Source organism: Marmota monax, unplaced genomic scaffold (assembly GCF_021218885.2).
Source record: "Marmota monax isolate L192 unplaced genomic scaffold, Marmota_monax_Labrador192_F-V1.1 WCK01_AAM20220418_F8-fsc00042, whole genome shotgun sequence".
NCBI classification, from domain to species: Eukaryota; Metazoa; Chordata; class Mammalia; order Rodentia; family Sciuridae; genus Marmota; species Marmota monax.
In genome coordinates this window covers 8,655,357-8,668,945 of record NW_026693008.1, presented here as the reverse complement: position 1 = coordinate 8,668,945, position 13,589 = coordinate 8,655,357, and the positions used below count along the sequence as shown (strand labels likewise).

General features: G+C 52.7%; 2 protein-coding genes across 6 annotated transcripts in view; one reads left to right on the top strand and one right to left on the bottom strand.

The window, feature by feature from the left end:
• The first annotated feature begins 52 nt into the window (after positions 1 to 52).
• Positions 53 to 8,850, top strand: Bap1 (BRCA1 associated protein 1). Its single transcript, XM_046452905.2, has 17 exons — positions 53 to 188; positions 289 to 318; positions 429 to 483; positions 1,374 to 1,506; positions 1,904 to 2,023; positions 2,664 to 2,725; positions 2,812 to 2,954; positions 3,224 to 3,302; positions 3,693 to 3,816; positions 4,130 to 4,277; positions 4,789 to 4,973; positions 5,421 to 5,554; positions 6,100 to 6,578; positions 6,691 to 6,851; positions 7,062 to 7,154; positions 7,251 to 7,323; positions 7,508 to 8,850. The coding sequence occupies exons 1-17, from the start codon at positions 152 to 154 to the stop codon at positions 7,639 to 7,641; spliced, it is 2,190 nt and encodes a 729-aa protein (XP_046308861.1). The 5' UTR covers positions 53 to 151; the 3' UTR covers positions 7,642 to 8,850.
• Positions 8,851 to 9,341: 491 nt separating this feature from the next.
• Positions 9,342 to 13,589, bottom strand: part of Dnah1 (dynein axonemal heavy chain 1) — a 70,833-nt gene continuing 66,585 nt past the window's right edge. For 2 of the 5 annotated variants that reach the window (XM_046452900.1, XM_058582108.1), the window contains 7 exons: positions 13,111 to 13,281; positions 12,594 to 13,019; positions 11,805 to 11,975; positions 11,536 to 11,666; positions 10,551 to 10,902; positions 10,009 to 10,243; positions 9,342 to 9,509 (listed from right to left, as the gene is read on the bottom strand). In XM_046452900.1, the coding sequence (XP_046308856.1) occupies positions 9,388 to 9,509; positions 10,009 to 10,243; positions 10,551 to 10,902; positions 11,536 to 11,666; positions 11,805 to 11,975; positions 12,594 to 13,019; positions 13,111 to 13,281 (1,608 nt within the window). In that variant the 3' untranslated portion in view covers positions 9,342 to 9,387. Of the gene's footprint in view, positions 9,510 to 10,008; positions 10,244 to 10,550; positions 10,903 to 11,535; positions 11,667 to 11,804; positions 11,976 to 12,593; positions 13,020 to 13,110; positions 13,282 to 13,589 lie in introns of those variants that run through there. The other 3 variants (XM_046452902.1, XM_046452903.1, XM_046452904.1) reach the window with 3 other exon arrangements.

Here is a 13,589-nt window from a genome sequence, read left to right as displayed (position 1 = left end):
CGTTGTGTTGCCGGCGCGGGCTGGTGACGCGGCGGGGCCCGTTGTGTGTGTGTGGGGCTGAGGGGCCCCGGGGGCGGTGGGGGCTCCCAGCGGGGGCGGCGGTGGGTCGGAAGGGCCTGGACATGGAGTTGAGGGGCCGCCCCGCGGGAAGATGAATAAGGGCTGGCTGGAGCTGGAGAGCGACCCGGGTGAGGAGAGGGCAGGGCGGGCCTCTGGGGTTGGGGAGGTCGGAGGGGGTCTGGACACGGCTGCCTGACCACCACCCCATCCTCTTGTCGCCCTACCCAGGCCTCTTCACCCTCCTGGTGGAAGATTTCGGTAAGTGCCTCCCCCGCCCGCGCTACCCGTGATGTGGGGGCCCATCCCTGAGCCCTCGCCGCAGGGCCAGGGGCTGCCCTTTCCTACCGTTTTCCTTTTCCTGATTGCAGGAGTCAAAGGGGTGCAAGTGGAGGAAATCTATGACCTTCAAAGCAAATGTCAGGGGTGAGTGGCTGGGCCGGTCCTTGCACCCAAAGGGCTGGGGACAGGCGGGAACAGTTTGCCTCAAGAGAGGCAGTATCAGGAAATTCAAATTGTAAAATATAATCTACGGAAACTCCCTTATACTTGGATGCTCCCCTAATCAAGCTATTTGTTTTCTGTCTTCCCTCAGTGCTTCCCTTTAGGTAGTAGCCCTCCCCCCATCCTTAACCATCCTTGGGGTAACGTTCAGCTGCCTTTTCTGTTCTTGCAACAGGAAGTCCCTTGCAGCAGGAATCCCCAGGTCATACAGTGCCTTTTGTGCAACTGTGTAATTCATTAATATGTTCTTATTTGTACTGTGGCTGTAATTTCTACACAAAGATCTTCCTGTATTGATTGATTGATGTAACAAGGCCCTTCCTAGGTGCCCAAACTCAGGGTCTTGTCCTGTTGATGCTACAGAATAGAGGTAAATAGAGAGACTACTATAGGGACTGAATCATTTTCTGGAAAAGAAGATACTAGTGTGGGTGGCTTTATTGGGGCTTTGCCTTGGGGTCCACATTTAAAAATTAGTGCTTAAATTCATCATCAGGCATAGTATTTGTTCTTGACTTACTTTGTGTTCTGACCTTGTTTCTGGCCTCTTGGTTCCAGCTTTTCTACTCAAAACCATAGATTTCATAAGGAGACTGGGAGGATTCTTGGAGCATCACAGTCAGAGCTTATGTTTGACTGTACTTGTGGCAGGCCTTTGGAGTGTGAGAGCTCAGGGCCATGTTAGATATAGTATCGGGAAGAAGCCAAGGGAGAGGTGGGTTCATGACAGGAGCACTCAAGTTTGACACGGTGCAAAGAATAGGGGAAGAAAGAGGGGAATGCTGATTTCCTTCTGCTCTTTATTCCCCCAGCCCTGTATATGGATTCATCTTCCTATTCAAATGGATCGAAGAGCGCAGGTCCCGTCGCAAGGTCTCCACCTTGGTGGATGATACGTCCGTGATTGATGACGAAATTGTGAATAACATGTTCTTTGCCCATCAGGTCTGCTGGACTGTGCTTGTTTGGAGGGTGGGATGCTGACATTTTTTTTTTTTTTTTTAACTTGGAAAAGGGAAGTAGGAAAGGCAGGAGGAGGAGATAGTCAGATTCCAAGGGTGGTGGCTATAGAACCCCCTTGGCAAAAGAATCTGGCTTTTATTCATTAAAGGGAATATTTTTAGAGTAGGATAGTATCTCAGTCCATTCTCCATGTTTCCAGACACTTGGGGGGTATTGAGTTAGTGCATGTTAAATGAACAAGTGTTGGGTAAAGATGAGGGGAATTGATAAGCATTGTAGTTCAGATATGACTCCCTGTCTTACCCCCTCTTCCCAATGAATATGGTTTGGGGGAGCTTGGGGTGAAGGGTGCTATGTATGAATATTCTTGGTTTCACAGCTGATCCCCAACTCTTGTGCCACTCATGCCTTGCTGAGTGTGCTCCTCAACTGCAGCAACGTGGACCTCGGGCCCACCCTGAGTCGCATGAAGGATTTCACCAAAGGCTTCAGCCCTGAGGTAGGCTGCAGTGCCTTGTATCTGGCCCATTGCTGGCTAGGCAGATTTGATCATCAGGGCCATTAATATTGCTACCACTTGGTATATGTGGTACTATTTAGCTATTTCTTTTTCAGATGGTTGTTAATATTATATTTGACTTGCAACTAATTGTGTAAGGCAGTTGGTTTGTTTTTTTTTGTAGTACTAGGATTTGAACCCAAACCCTTAGGACCTTCAGGTGCTTGGGGCCTAGTGACAGGGGGTGGGATAGATACTGAGAATATCTAACTCTAGCCAGGATTTCACCCTGCACTGCATTGCCTGACCAACTCATGACTCCCTGACTCAATCACACTTCTCTATCTTCCTTTTCATCCTACCACTGAGTTATATTTCCAGCCCGATTTTTTTTTTTTTTTTTAATATAAGTGACACCATGCCAAAACCTTCTCTTTTGGTACTTTTGTTCTCCAGTATCTTCTGATTACTGTGCAAGGCCAGTACACCCATTTCTTTGGGGAACCCAGAACTCTCCACTATCCCTTTAGGAAAGCTCATCTATGTTGCTTCAGATTCTGGACTGTCTCTGGAGCATTGCCCCTACCCAGGACTCCATTTGAAAAGCTATTCTGATGTGGCCTTATTTTATCCCTCCTAGAGCAAAGGATATGCAATTGGCAATGCCCCAGAATTGGCCAAAGCACATAATAGCCATGCCAGGTATGTGGGAGCTGTGGTAGCTGATGTAGGGTGAGGGTGGGAGAGAGTGTCATCTGTTAGGGCCCTGACACTTTGTCCTTCTCCAGGCCTGAGCCACGTCACCTCCCTGAGAAGCAGAATGGCCTTAGTGCAGTGCGTACCATGGAGGCGTTCCACTTTGTCAGCTATGTGCCTATCACAGGCCGGCTCTTTGAGCTGGATGGGCTGAAGGTCTACCCCATTGACCATGGTAGGCACCCTCATCTAGGGGCCTGTTGAATCTCTGTTTATTTCCTGGGTATCTGGGGCTTAGGACCCTCAGGTGCTTGGGGTCAAGTGGCAGGGGGTGGGGTAGATACTGAGAATATCTAATTCTAGCCAAGATTTCACCCTGCACTGCATTGCCTGACCAGCTCATGACTCCCTGACTCAATCACACTTCTCTATCTTCCTTTCCATCCTTGACCTGCCCAAACTCAGGATTTCCCACCTGCTGATTCCTCGTCTTGGTCTCCCTAGGGCCCTGGGGAGAGGATGAGGAGTGGACAGACAAGGCCCGGAGGGTCATCATGGAGCGTATTGGCCTCGCCACTGCAGGGTAAGGATCCGGAGCCTGATGTGCTATATACTTCTGGAACTGTGCCCTCTTTGAGATTGTAAATCTCAAGGTCATGTAGTAATCTGGCAAGAACAACTTTAGATTCTGGGATTCCAATTTCTAGTCTTGTTTCTTGCCTGTGGCTCGCTCTAGGATGGGCTGGGGGAGAAGCAGGCCTTGGCAGAGCCCTATTTGGTCCAGATGATAAGTCATTGGAGGATACCAACTCAGGTGTCTGGGGTGCATGGTCAGCCACTGCCCACCTGTTGGGGTTGGGCCTATACCTATGGCTGCAGGTGTGACTGCAGGGAGCCCTGCCAGGATATCTGCCTCAACCTGATGGTGGAGCTGGGGTGGGAGCTGCTCTCACAGCTACGGCTGTGACTGCAGGGAGCCCTACCACGACATCCGCTTCAACCTGATGGCAGTGGTGCCCGACCGCAGGATCAAGTATGAGGCCAGGTTGCATGTGCTGAAGGTGAACCGTCAGACAGTACTGGAGGCCCTGCAGCAGGTAGATGCCCCTCTTCTCTGGCCCTGACCCAGCCCAACTTAATTCTCCTTGCCTTTGGTGCAGTGCAGGATCTGTCTCTGATTCCCAAATCACACTCTATTGTGAATCTGGGCTTGAGCTAACCACTCCTTTCCTTTGCTTTCTTTGTGGAACTTGGGAGGGAAGGGAGAATGGCTTCTTATAGGAGGTTGTGGTTTGGCTTTTATTTTCCTGTGAATGGGTAGAACCAAAGCCATTGTGCTCTCTCAGCTTTTAGCTGACTAGGGTAGAGGCTTGGCTCTGCCCTCCTCTGAGCCTTGGATTCTGTTTTCAGTTGATTAGAGTAACACAGCCAGAGTTGATTCAGACCCACAAGTCTCAAGAGTCACAGCTTCCTGAAGAATCCAAGCCAGCCAGCAGCAAGTCCCCCCTCGTGCTGGAGGCAGGCAGGGCCCCAGCAGTCTCTGAGGGCATCCACACAGGTACTGGGTGGGGAGTGTTTGGGGGCTTCTTTCCTGAGAAGAAGAGTCATCCCTCATAACTTGACCTGGGAGGCCCATACATACCAAGTCTTTCTCTGTAGAAGCACTTGGGCAATTGGCAATGCAGAGTCTTCTACCAGAGGCCTGAAGGCCCAATGCCTGAAGCTCTTTTCACTCAGAACATAGAAGGAGAGTAGTCCTTCCCTAACAGTTATCTGTAAAGAGCTGCCATTACCCCAGGCCCCTGTACCCTCTATAATGTACCCTTCCTTTCTTCTTTTCTCTAGAGGCCTCTTCTTCCTGACTCCCTCTTTTTTTCCATCTCCTCCTTCTCTCAGTCTTGCTGTGGGACCATGATTTAGAGCTTGCTGACTCCTATTCTGCCAGTTGGCTCAGCTCTTCTCCTCTGGGAAGGGAGGAGAGCAGTGCTATGTTACAAGATTGGGGACACTGTGGGCTTTTCTTGAGGATCTGACTGAAGGTCCTGCCTATACTCCTTGCCCTGTCTCAGACGGTGCAGAGGAGGTGGCTGGTTCATGCCCACAAGCTCCGACCCACAGTCCTCCCAGCAAACCCAAGCTGGTGGTGAAGCCTCCAGGGAGCAGCCTCAATGGGGTTCCCCCCAACCCCACCCCCATTGTCCAGCGGCTGCCAGCCTTTCTAGACAATCACAACTATGCCAAGTCCCCCATGCAGGTAAGCTGGGTACACCCTTGGAGGATTTCATCCAGGAATCTCTGAGAGGCCATGGTGGTTTCTTGGTGTTTGCCCTCTCCTGGGCCTGGATTGCCAGGTTCCTTGGATATTAAGAAGCCCCACAGTGGGGCTTAGGGAGACAGGGAGAGCTCCTTTAATCTTTAAATCTAGTTATATGGCTGTGGCACTAAACATTTAGGGCATGCTCCTTGGTACATCTGTGTGGGTTGGGTTCTCCTGGTAGAATAAAAGCATGTAAGGGCACTCTGCTTCTTTTTAGAAGCCTCTGTAGGCCTCTGTGCAGTCAGTGGATGGCAGCCAAGGGGTGCACCTGGAGGGGCTCAGTGGACTTGGCCTGCAGAGCTATGTTGCTTTTCTCCCCTGTGAGTACTATGCCCACCTTAGGTGAACAGCCCTTGCTCATGAGTGCCCTGGTCTCTGCTCCAGGAGGAAGAGGACCTGGCAGCAGGTGTGGGCCGCAGTCGAGTTCCAGTTCGCCCTCCCCAGCAGTACTCTGATGATGAGGATGACTATGAGGATGATGAGGAGGAGGATGTGCAGAACACCAACTCTGCCATCAGGTCAGCCCTAGCTCTCTAAAGTTCACCGACTCTAGGCGCCTTGGAGCCTATTCTGAATATTCCAACCCATGTCTGGGAACGCCTTGATTCAGCATATAACATTGAGCACCTACAGAATGCAGGGCTGTGGGAGAAGCTGGTCTGAAGGGGCTGACTAGGTTCCAAGAAGTTTTTGGTGGGCTTGAGGGAGAGCTGAACACAGGCATATATCAAAGCAGGTCCTGTCGGCATGGTCTTTCTGCTGGGCCTTGAAGGATTGGTTAAGGCAGGAGAAGAGGTTGGGAGGGATATAGGAAATGGGGAGGGGAAGATATGGCATAGCAAAAGGCTAGAAGTGAGGTAACAAGAATAGAGGAGGTGTCCATTGAGGACATCTAGCTGCAGCTCACAGAGCCTAGAGTGCCATGCTTGGGGGCAGGGTCAGGCTGTTTGGAACAAATGTGAGTCACTTCAGGGTTGGCCCTTGGGAGACAGGGTGTGTTCAAGCCATGTTGGGTTTAGTCATTGGCCCACTCCCTTTGCTCACCTCTTCTTTGGGTCCACAGATACAAGCGGAAAGGGACAGGGAAGCCAGGGTCATTGAGCAATTCTGCCGATGGGCAGCTATCGGTGCTGCAGCCCAACACCATCAATGTCTTAGCTGAGAAGCTCAAAGAGTCCCAGAAAGACCTCTCAATTCCTCTGTCCATCAAGACTAGCAGCGGGGCTGGGAGTCCAGCCGTGGCAGTGCCCACACACTCGCAGCCCTCACCTACACCCAGCAATGAGAGCACGGACACAGCCTCTGAGATCGGTAGTGCTTTCAACTCACCTCTGCGCTCGCCCATTCGCTCAGCCAACCCGACACGGCCCTCTAGCCCTGTCACTTCCCACATCTCCAAGGTGCTTTTTGGGGAGGATGACAGTTTGCTGCGTGTTGACTGCATACGCTACAACCGAGCTGTCCGTGACCTGGGTCCTGTCATCAGCACGGGCCTGCTGCACCTTGCTGAGGATGGTGTGCTGAGTCCCTTGGCACTGACAGGTGGGCCTTGGGCTGACTCACTGCTACTTGGTGCAGCCAGGAGGGAAGTAGGAGGTAGCCAGGTGACCATGAAGTATCCTGTACTCTGACACATCTTATGCCTTCTTCCCAGAGAGTGGGAAGGGTTCCTCACCCTCTATCAGACCGAGCCAAGGCAACCGGGGGTCCAGCAGCCCAGAGGAGAAGGAGGTGGTGGAAGCCACGGACAGCAGGGAGAAGACTGGGCTGGTCAGACCCGGCGAGCCCTTAAGTGGGGAGAAGTACTCACCCAAGGTGAGCCTCCCTTTGCAATAGGCCTGGGTGGGGGTTCTTGATTGGAGTTTTGGTGTGAAGGTTGGGGTCTGGAGCCAGGTGCTGGGAAGCCTTACTGGGTTGGGGAGTCAGGTCCCATGTATTCTGCTTGCTCACCCCAGCCTTTAGCTGCCTCCCAGTGAGCTTTGATGCTAGCCAGTCCCCCTTAGGTGCTCTCCTGGGTTTTGGCAGGAGCTCCTAGCACTGCTCAAATGTGTGGAGGCTGAGATCGCAAACTACGAGGCTTGTCTCAAGGAGGAGGTAGAGAAGAGAAAGAAGTTCAAGGTGGGTAATGTCTCTACTGTCTGGTCCTCTGCCCCCTCCTGAGGGCAGCTGCTCTGAGGAGATGATTTGTGATGCCCTGACCCTTTTTTTCTGCAGATTGATGACCAGAGAAGGACGCACAACTATGATGAATTCATTTGTACCTTCATCTCCATGCTGGCTCAGGAAGGTGAGGGGGCTTACTTCTATGTCTTAATTGGCACACCCTGCTGAGAGCCATGTCTCTCAGATCCTCCTCCCTTAGAACTCTTGAGTAGACTGTGAGGCACAGAGATGTACCTGATGCTGTGGCCAGTTGAGCTGGTGGCTGCTGGACAACCAGCCACCCGCTCAAGAGTCTCTGCCTTCCACAGGCATGCTGGCCAATCTGGTGGAGCAGAACATCTCAGTACGGCGGCGCCAAGGGGTCAGCATTGGCCGGCTTCACAAGCAGCGGAAGCCTGATAGGCGGAAACGCTCTCGCCCCTATAAAGCCAAGCGCCAGTGAGGACTGCGGCTCTGACTCTGCAGCCTGCTCTTGCCGTGAGGCCCTCACCAGGGCCCCTCCCTGCCTCACTCCCCGTTTCCCAGTATTACTGAATAGTTCCAGCCAGAGAGCCCAGGCCTTGGGAGTGGGAGCCAGTCCGTGTTACCTGTATCACATCCTAGGGCCTGGCAGTGGGCAGTCAGCCCCATAATGCTCAGGAAGCAGTAGCTGGAGTTGGGTCACAGTAGGGTGCTGTGGCTTCCTCCACAGCTGGCTGTGGAGCAGCAGGACCTGGCCCTTCTGCCTGGGCAGCAGAATATATATTTTACCTATCAGAGACGTCTATTTTTCTGGGCCCCAACCCATCTTGCCACTGTATTAACATAGCCACCTTCATGACTCTGCTTTCTCTCTTAGCAGCTGTCATCCTTGTAGGCCCAAGTCCCTGCATCACACCAGGGTCACAACTGTAGGGTACCAGCTGGCATTGGATCCTGCTGCCCCAGCTGCCAGCCTGTCCCTGTGGTGAGGAAGCCAGGCCCACTCTCTACATTCCTCCTGGGAGAATGCCAAACTCAGGGATGCGGCTATTGATGAAATGGGCAGTTGCTGGGGTCCAGTGACTTGAGCAGAGAGAGAAGTGTTTGAACTGTTTGGTGTCCTATAAACTGTCCTAGTTCTAGCTGGGCTTGTTAAGATTATTGTCCACAGCAAGGCTCTGGGGCTCTTTGCCTTCAGTGTTGTGGCCCTGGCTATGGGCCTACCTTGGATTCCTGGTCTCTGTCCCTGGAGCCTGGGGCTCAGAGGAGCCTCTGCCCAGCCCCTCAGTATTACCATATCTCCCTCCTCTTAGGGACAGCAGAGATTGGGCTGCTTGCAGGAGCTGGTGCCTCTCAGCTCTCACTGCTGCACCCGCTTCCTCGGCCTCTGCCAGGCACTCAGGGTGGGGGATGGCAGGATCAAGACAAATCAGTTGGAGTCCCTGTGTTCCCAGAGGGCTTGATGCCAGGGGGTAATGGGCTCAGCACTGCCTCTGGAGCTCAGGCCCCAAACAGCCATGTGGCCTCCACCACATGGCTTTGAAGGTGATCCAAACAGGTCCCTTATCTGTACATAATGACTGGGGGGGCTGGCAAGTGTGGCAGCTGCCTCTCTGGGCTGAGCATGGCCTGTCCCTTCTGGCTCCTGTAAATACTGGATCAGTGAATGAATAAAACTGCTACGAAATTATTCCTCTTGTGGTTGCTGGCCTGAGGTATGTCTATAGGCTGGGCCCTGGTAGGCATGAGTGAACTACTGGACTTTCTGGGCCCAAGGCCTTGTGACCAGAGGGGTAAAGTGAAGTATGCATTGGAAGCTCTGGTTCGGAGATCTTTGGGATGCTAGGCCTGGGATGTAGGACCTGAGCTGAGGGGGACTTCAGATGGTCTCTGAGACAAGCTGTACTGAGGACAGAGGACTTGACTGTCACCTGACCTGGGGATGTAGGGGATTCTGGGTTGAGGAGGCAGCGCTGCCTCTAGTTCTGCCTGATGTGATTCTCCCTGGAAGGGCCCTGGGACCTGGAAGGGTATATATCTCTCTTTGTGGCATCTGGACAGGTACAGCAGGCCAAAACTGCCTTTGCCATTCTCTGCTGAGGCTGCTGCAGTCCCTCACCCCAACACTAGCAGTGGAGCCTACAGAGGGAGCCTCATTCAAGCAGCCAAGACAAGCTGGACTGACTGAAAAATGTGACTTTAATGGCTCTGGCTCTTTTGGCCAAGTTTAGTAGTCCAGGGCACAAAGGAGAGCCACACCACGCTTTATCCAGTGTCGCTGAGGTTGGTCACTGGGGATCTCCACAGCAATGACATAGTTGGTGGAGTGGCCTGTGGTTGATAGTGTTCCTGGAGCAGGCAAGAGAGGGGGAGGGTTAGGTCATGCCTTGTCACTGCTAGAGCAGGGATAAGGCAAGAGCAAGGGCAATGTTTGGCATTTTGAGTTGGGGAGAGGGAGGAGGGGTCCTGGCCCAAGAGGAAGCCTGCCTGAGGAATGGGTCTGGCTAAGGATCAGGCCTGCACTGAGGATTGAAGATGGAGATAGAGGAGAGTTGATGCTTTATTGCTCATCCCCTGATAGACCTAGCCCAGGCTCATTCCTGTCCTGGGCCTTGATTATTCCTGTGAACTCTGTGGTGTTCTAGAGCTTGTAGGCTCCAGGTCCCAAAAGGGATCTGCAAGGGAGGTGAACAGGCAATGAGTTAAGCCCCTTACCTGTTGCTGGCCTGGCTCTGCACTGGCCCAAACCTTGGCCAGCCTTTCTGTTCAGGTAACTTAGGTCAGTTTAACTGCCTTGGGCTGGGACAGTCCTACTTGTAGTGTAGGATTCATTCCCTGGGCCTCATACCAGCACGAGTCAGCGTCTTGTAGATTGGGCACAGGTAAAAGTCCTGGTTCTGGACCTTGCGGTTGGGTGTTGGCAAGAGCCAGATTACAGCCATCTCTGTGTATAGCTCCTTGGGCCGAGACTCAGTTAGCTGGAAATCCAGTGGGTCCCAGCGGGCCCCTTCCAGGAACAATCCATGGATATAACACCCCACTTGGGGCCTTTCCTTGAGCTCTGATGGTGACAGGTCCATCACCTGTGATGGGCACACACAGATATCCACAACTTATCAACAGAATTAGGTTTAGGGTTTTGATCAGGAGGCGCAAACTCCTTTCTGAGAGCTCTACCTGCCTGCCTGTCCTTGCTGTTGTAGCCAGTGGTCTGCATTCTGCACCCTGCCCCTGTGAATTTTCTTAGGGTGCATGGTCTCTCCTGGCCTGGGTCTTCCCACTTTCCTGCTCAGGGTTGCCCCAACTGCCAAGCAACTATGGCCTCAGTGACCCTCCTACCTAAGCTGTACCCCAGCCTGTTACCTGACCTGGCTCTGACTGTCCCCTGACCTTGAAATCGAAGGAAATAGTGTCAATGGAGATGACGAACTTGCGGGCAAAGTTCTGCAGAGTTCCTGTAAGGAAGGCCTGGGGAAAGAAGAAGCCACTGATCCAGAAGACAGCTGGGATGCCACCTTGGATCCAGGACTTCAGGAAGTCCAGGCGCTGTAACAGGTCCATGACCCATGAGGCCAGTGGCTTGAGTGATGGATAGGCTTTGGCATTCCAGAACTCAGGCACACTGTTGTTGTACAGGCTGGCAGCCATCAGCTCCAGTTGTGAGGACATTACCACCAGTCCTTTGAGTGCCTTGAGTAGGTCTTGTAGTGTCTGTGTGATCACCTGCAGCAGCCGGTTGTACCTATGGGGCCAGAAGCAAGGAAGCAGGCTGTGGACTAGGGTCATATGGCAGTATCTATGCTCCCTAATTCAGGGCCAGACACAGAAAAGTAATGGCAGTACATAGAGACAAGAGTACAGAGCTGGATCAGATGGCCTAGGAACAAATCCTAGCTCTGGCCCTTAGCAAAGTATGACTGGGATAGTCACTTGTCACTTAACCCTTTCAGAGCCTCAGTTTATGCTGAGAGCCACAGTTTAGTCGGAATGACGCCTGGCTCTGGGATTAGGGCGGATCCTGCTGCCTCAGGCGCCCTCTACTTTGGAGTTCCCGCGGGGTTCTGAGAGAATTGGTGCACAGAGCCCGGTGGAGGGAGTGTGTTCCCGGGAAGTGTGTGTAGAGTGCCGGTGAGAGTTCGGGAATAAAGAGTTGCTGTTTGAACCTACAAGGCTTTTTGGCGGCTCGGTTATTTGTGCCCAGCCAGACTGCGGCAAGTTTACTCATCTATAACATGGGAATAATAAACAATTGGCTGAGTTAGAGGATAGATGTATAGCACTGGTGTGGCACTGAGCCCATAAGGACTCCTGTTGTCATTTCTCTATAACCCAGTAGCCACTGACTCAGGGCTGAGGGTGGGGCGGGAAGAATTACCTAATGACCTCTTGTACTAGCACTGTATTCATTGATTCTTCATATAGCACAGGATATTTGGCTACCACTGATTGCAAGTTGATTGGATCAGGCACCTGGAGCAGAATGTTCTTGGCCGTATCTTCTACTATCTGCAAGGGCAAAGAGACACTGAGGGACAGGGCTGGCCTCCTTTAACTCCTGCAAGATTCCACATGCAGAGTCGTCCTTACAGGGGACAGGAAGGATGGTGGAGCCCAATGTTGGCCCTCCCCAAAGCCAACACCCACCTCTTCCCGGCCCTGGCCGCCCACAGAGGATGATTTGGGCTGTAGCTGGATGATGGAGCCCAGCAGGGCAAAAGTCTCATTCTGGGCAAAGGTGATATTGGCATTGTCATGCAGGCCAAAAATCTCAGGCATATCGTTGAGTGGGAGGCTCTTGATGTAGTTCAGGTAGCCCTAGGAGGCAGGAGGGCTGAACTGAAGGCCCTGCCTTGCTCTATCCCAGCTTTCAGAGTCATCCTCCTTAGGAGCACATCCTAATTGTCTCTCACTTATCACCCCTGGTAGCAACTATATGCATTTCCCTGTTATTCTTGGGACTGCATGGCCCTTGTGTGGTGTGACCCTTGCTTTTCTCCCAGCCTGCCTCACTGCCGTAGAGCTTCCTGATCTTCATTCAGCTGCTCAAACCCAAATGCTCCCTTGTGCATTGGTGCCCATGCAACCCAGCCTTGGCTCATGACTTCTGTCCACTCATCTCAGTAGAGGTATCATGTCCTCAGGGAGCCTTTCCTGACTGCATAGCATGACTCGGTTACCATCTTGGAGGAGCTGCCCCAACTTGCTCTGAGTAATCACACACAGAGTGGCTCAAGTGGGGTCCATCTCTCCCCAGAACCTGCTTTTCAGTGGGTGGGGACTGACTCTGCCTCCCTTACCCTGAGATGGTTTCAACAGTGAAAACGAGCCCCTGGATGGCCCTGCCTCCTTTCACCCAGCACTGAGGTGTTCATGATACCCCAGAAACCCAGCCTGGCAAGCCCCCTCCTGCTCAATCCTTGCAGGTGGCCTCACATTGAGGTCATAGGTGGGTTGGATCTGGTGGTAGATGCCCGAGTTACTGTAGACGTGATCGGGGGAGAGTACGGCAGGCTTGTAGTAGTCCTCCAGGATGTTCATGACACAGCGGCGATCCCAGTCGTCTGTGACGCGACCCCCATAATTGATCTCCCCTGCCGTGTACTTGAGGACCTGTGGGGTGGGTTGGTGAGGACCCCACACAAGTGCCTGGCTCCTGATCCCAACCTGTTCCTGGCCCACCTTGTAGGGGATGTCCTCATACTCATCTAGGAACATCTTGAGCTGACTGATGCAGATGCGCAGGTCTCCATCTGTGAACTCGTAGGGGATGTTGAAACCCAGAGGCCCAAACTTACGACGCTCCAGTGCATTCCCATGGAATAGGCACAGAGACAGCAGCAGGGACTTGAACTCCATCACCTGTGGGAGTTAGGTGGGGGTGGGGTGGGGTGCATGAGGCAAAGAGATGGGGGTAGGGCTGGCAGACAGACACGCATAGAGCATGTCTCACCTTGCGACAGGAATTGAGGAAGTCATCGGTGAGGCTGCTGTAGGACTTCAGCAGGTTGGCCTTGACACCACGTGGTGGCTCAATAGTCATTTTGGAGCCATTCTGCAGGATGGACACTGGGAACTTGTTGCTGGGCAGGCTGGTGAGCCATAGGCGGAAGTCCCGGTGCACCTGGGGGGCATGGCTCCTCGTGAACACTGAGACCCAACACCAAGCTCCCTTCTACCCAAGGGGCTCTGAGCTTACCCTTCACCTGATTCCATCTGTGGAGCAGGCCAGGAAAGGTTGCATTGACAGCTAGTTAAGAATATGAGCTTTTTCAAGTCCTAGGGTCACCCTATCTGTGATGGGTAGCCCTGGGTAAGTCGCCAGGCTATGAGACCCAATAAATTGGTTAATTTAGTCAGTGCATGGTGCCTATGACAGTTATTGAGCATTTGCTATGTGTCCTGGGCTGGACTGAGTGTGCAGGATAATCT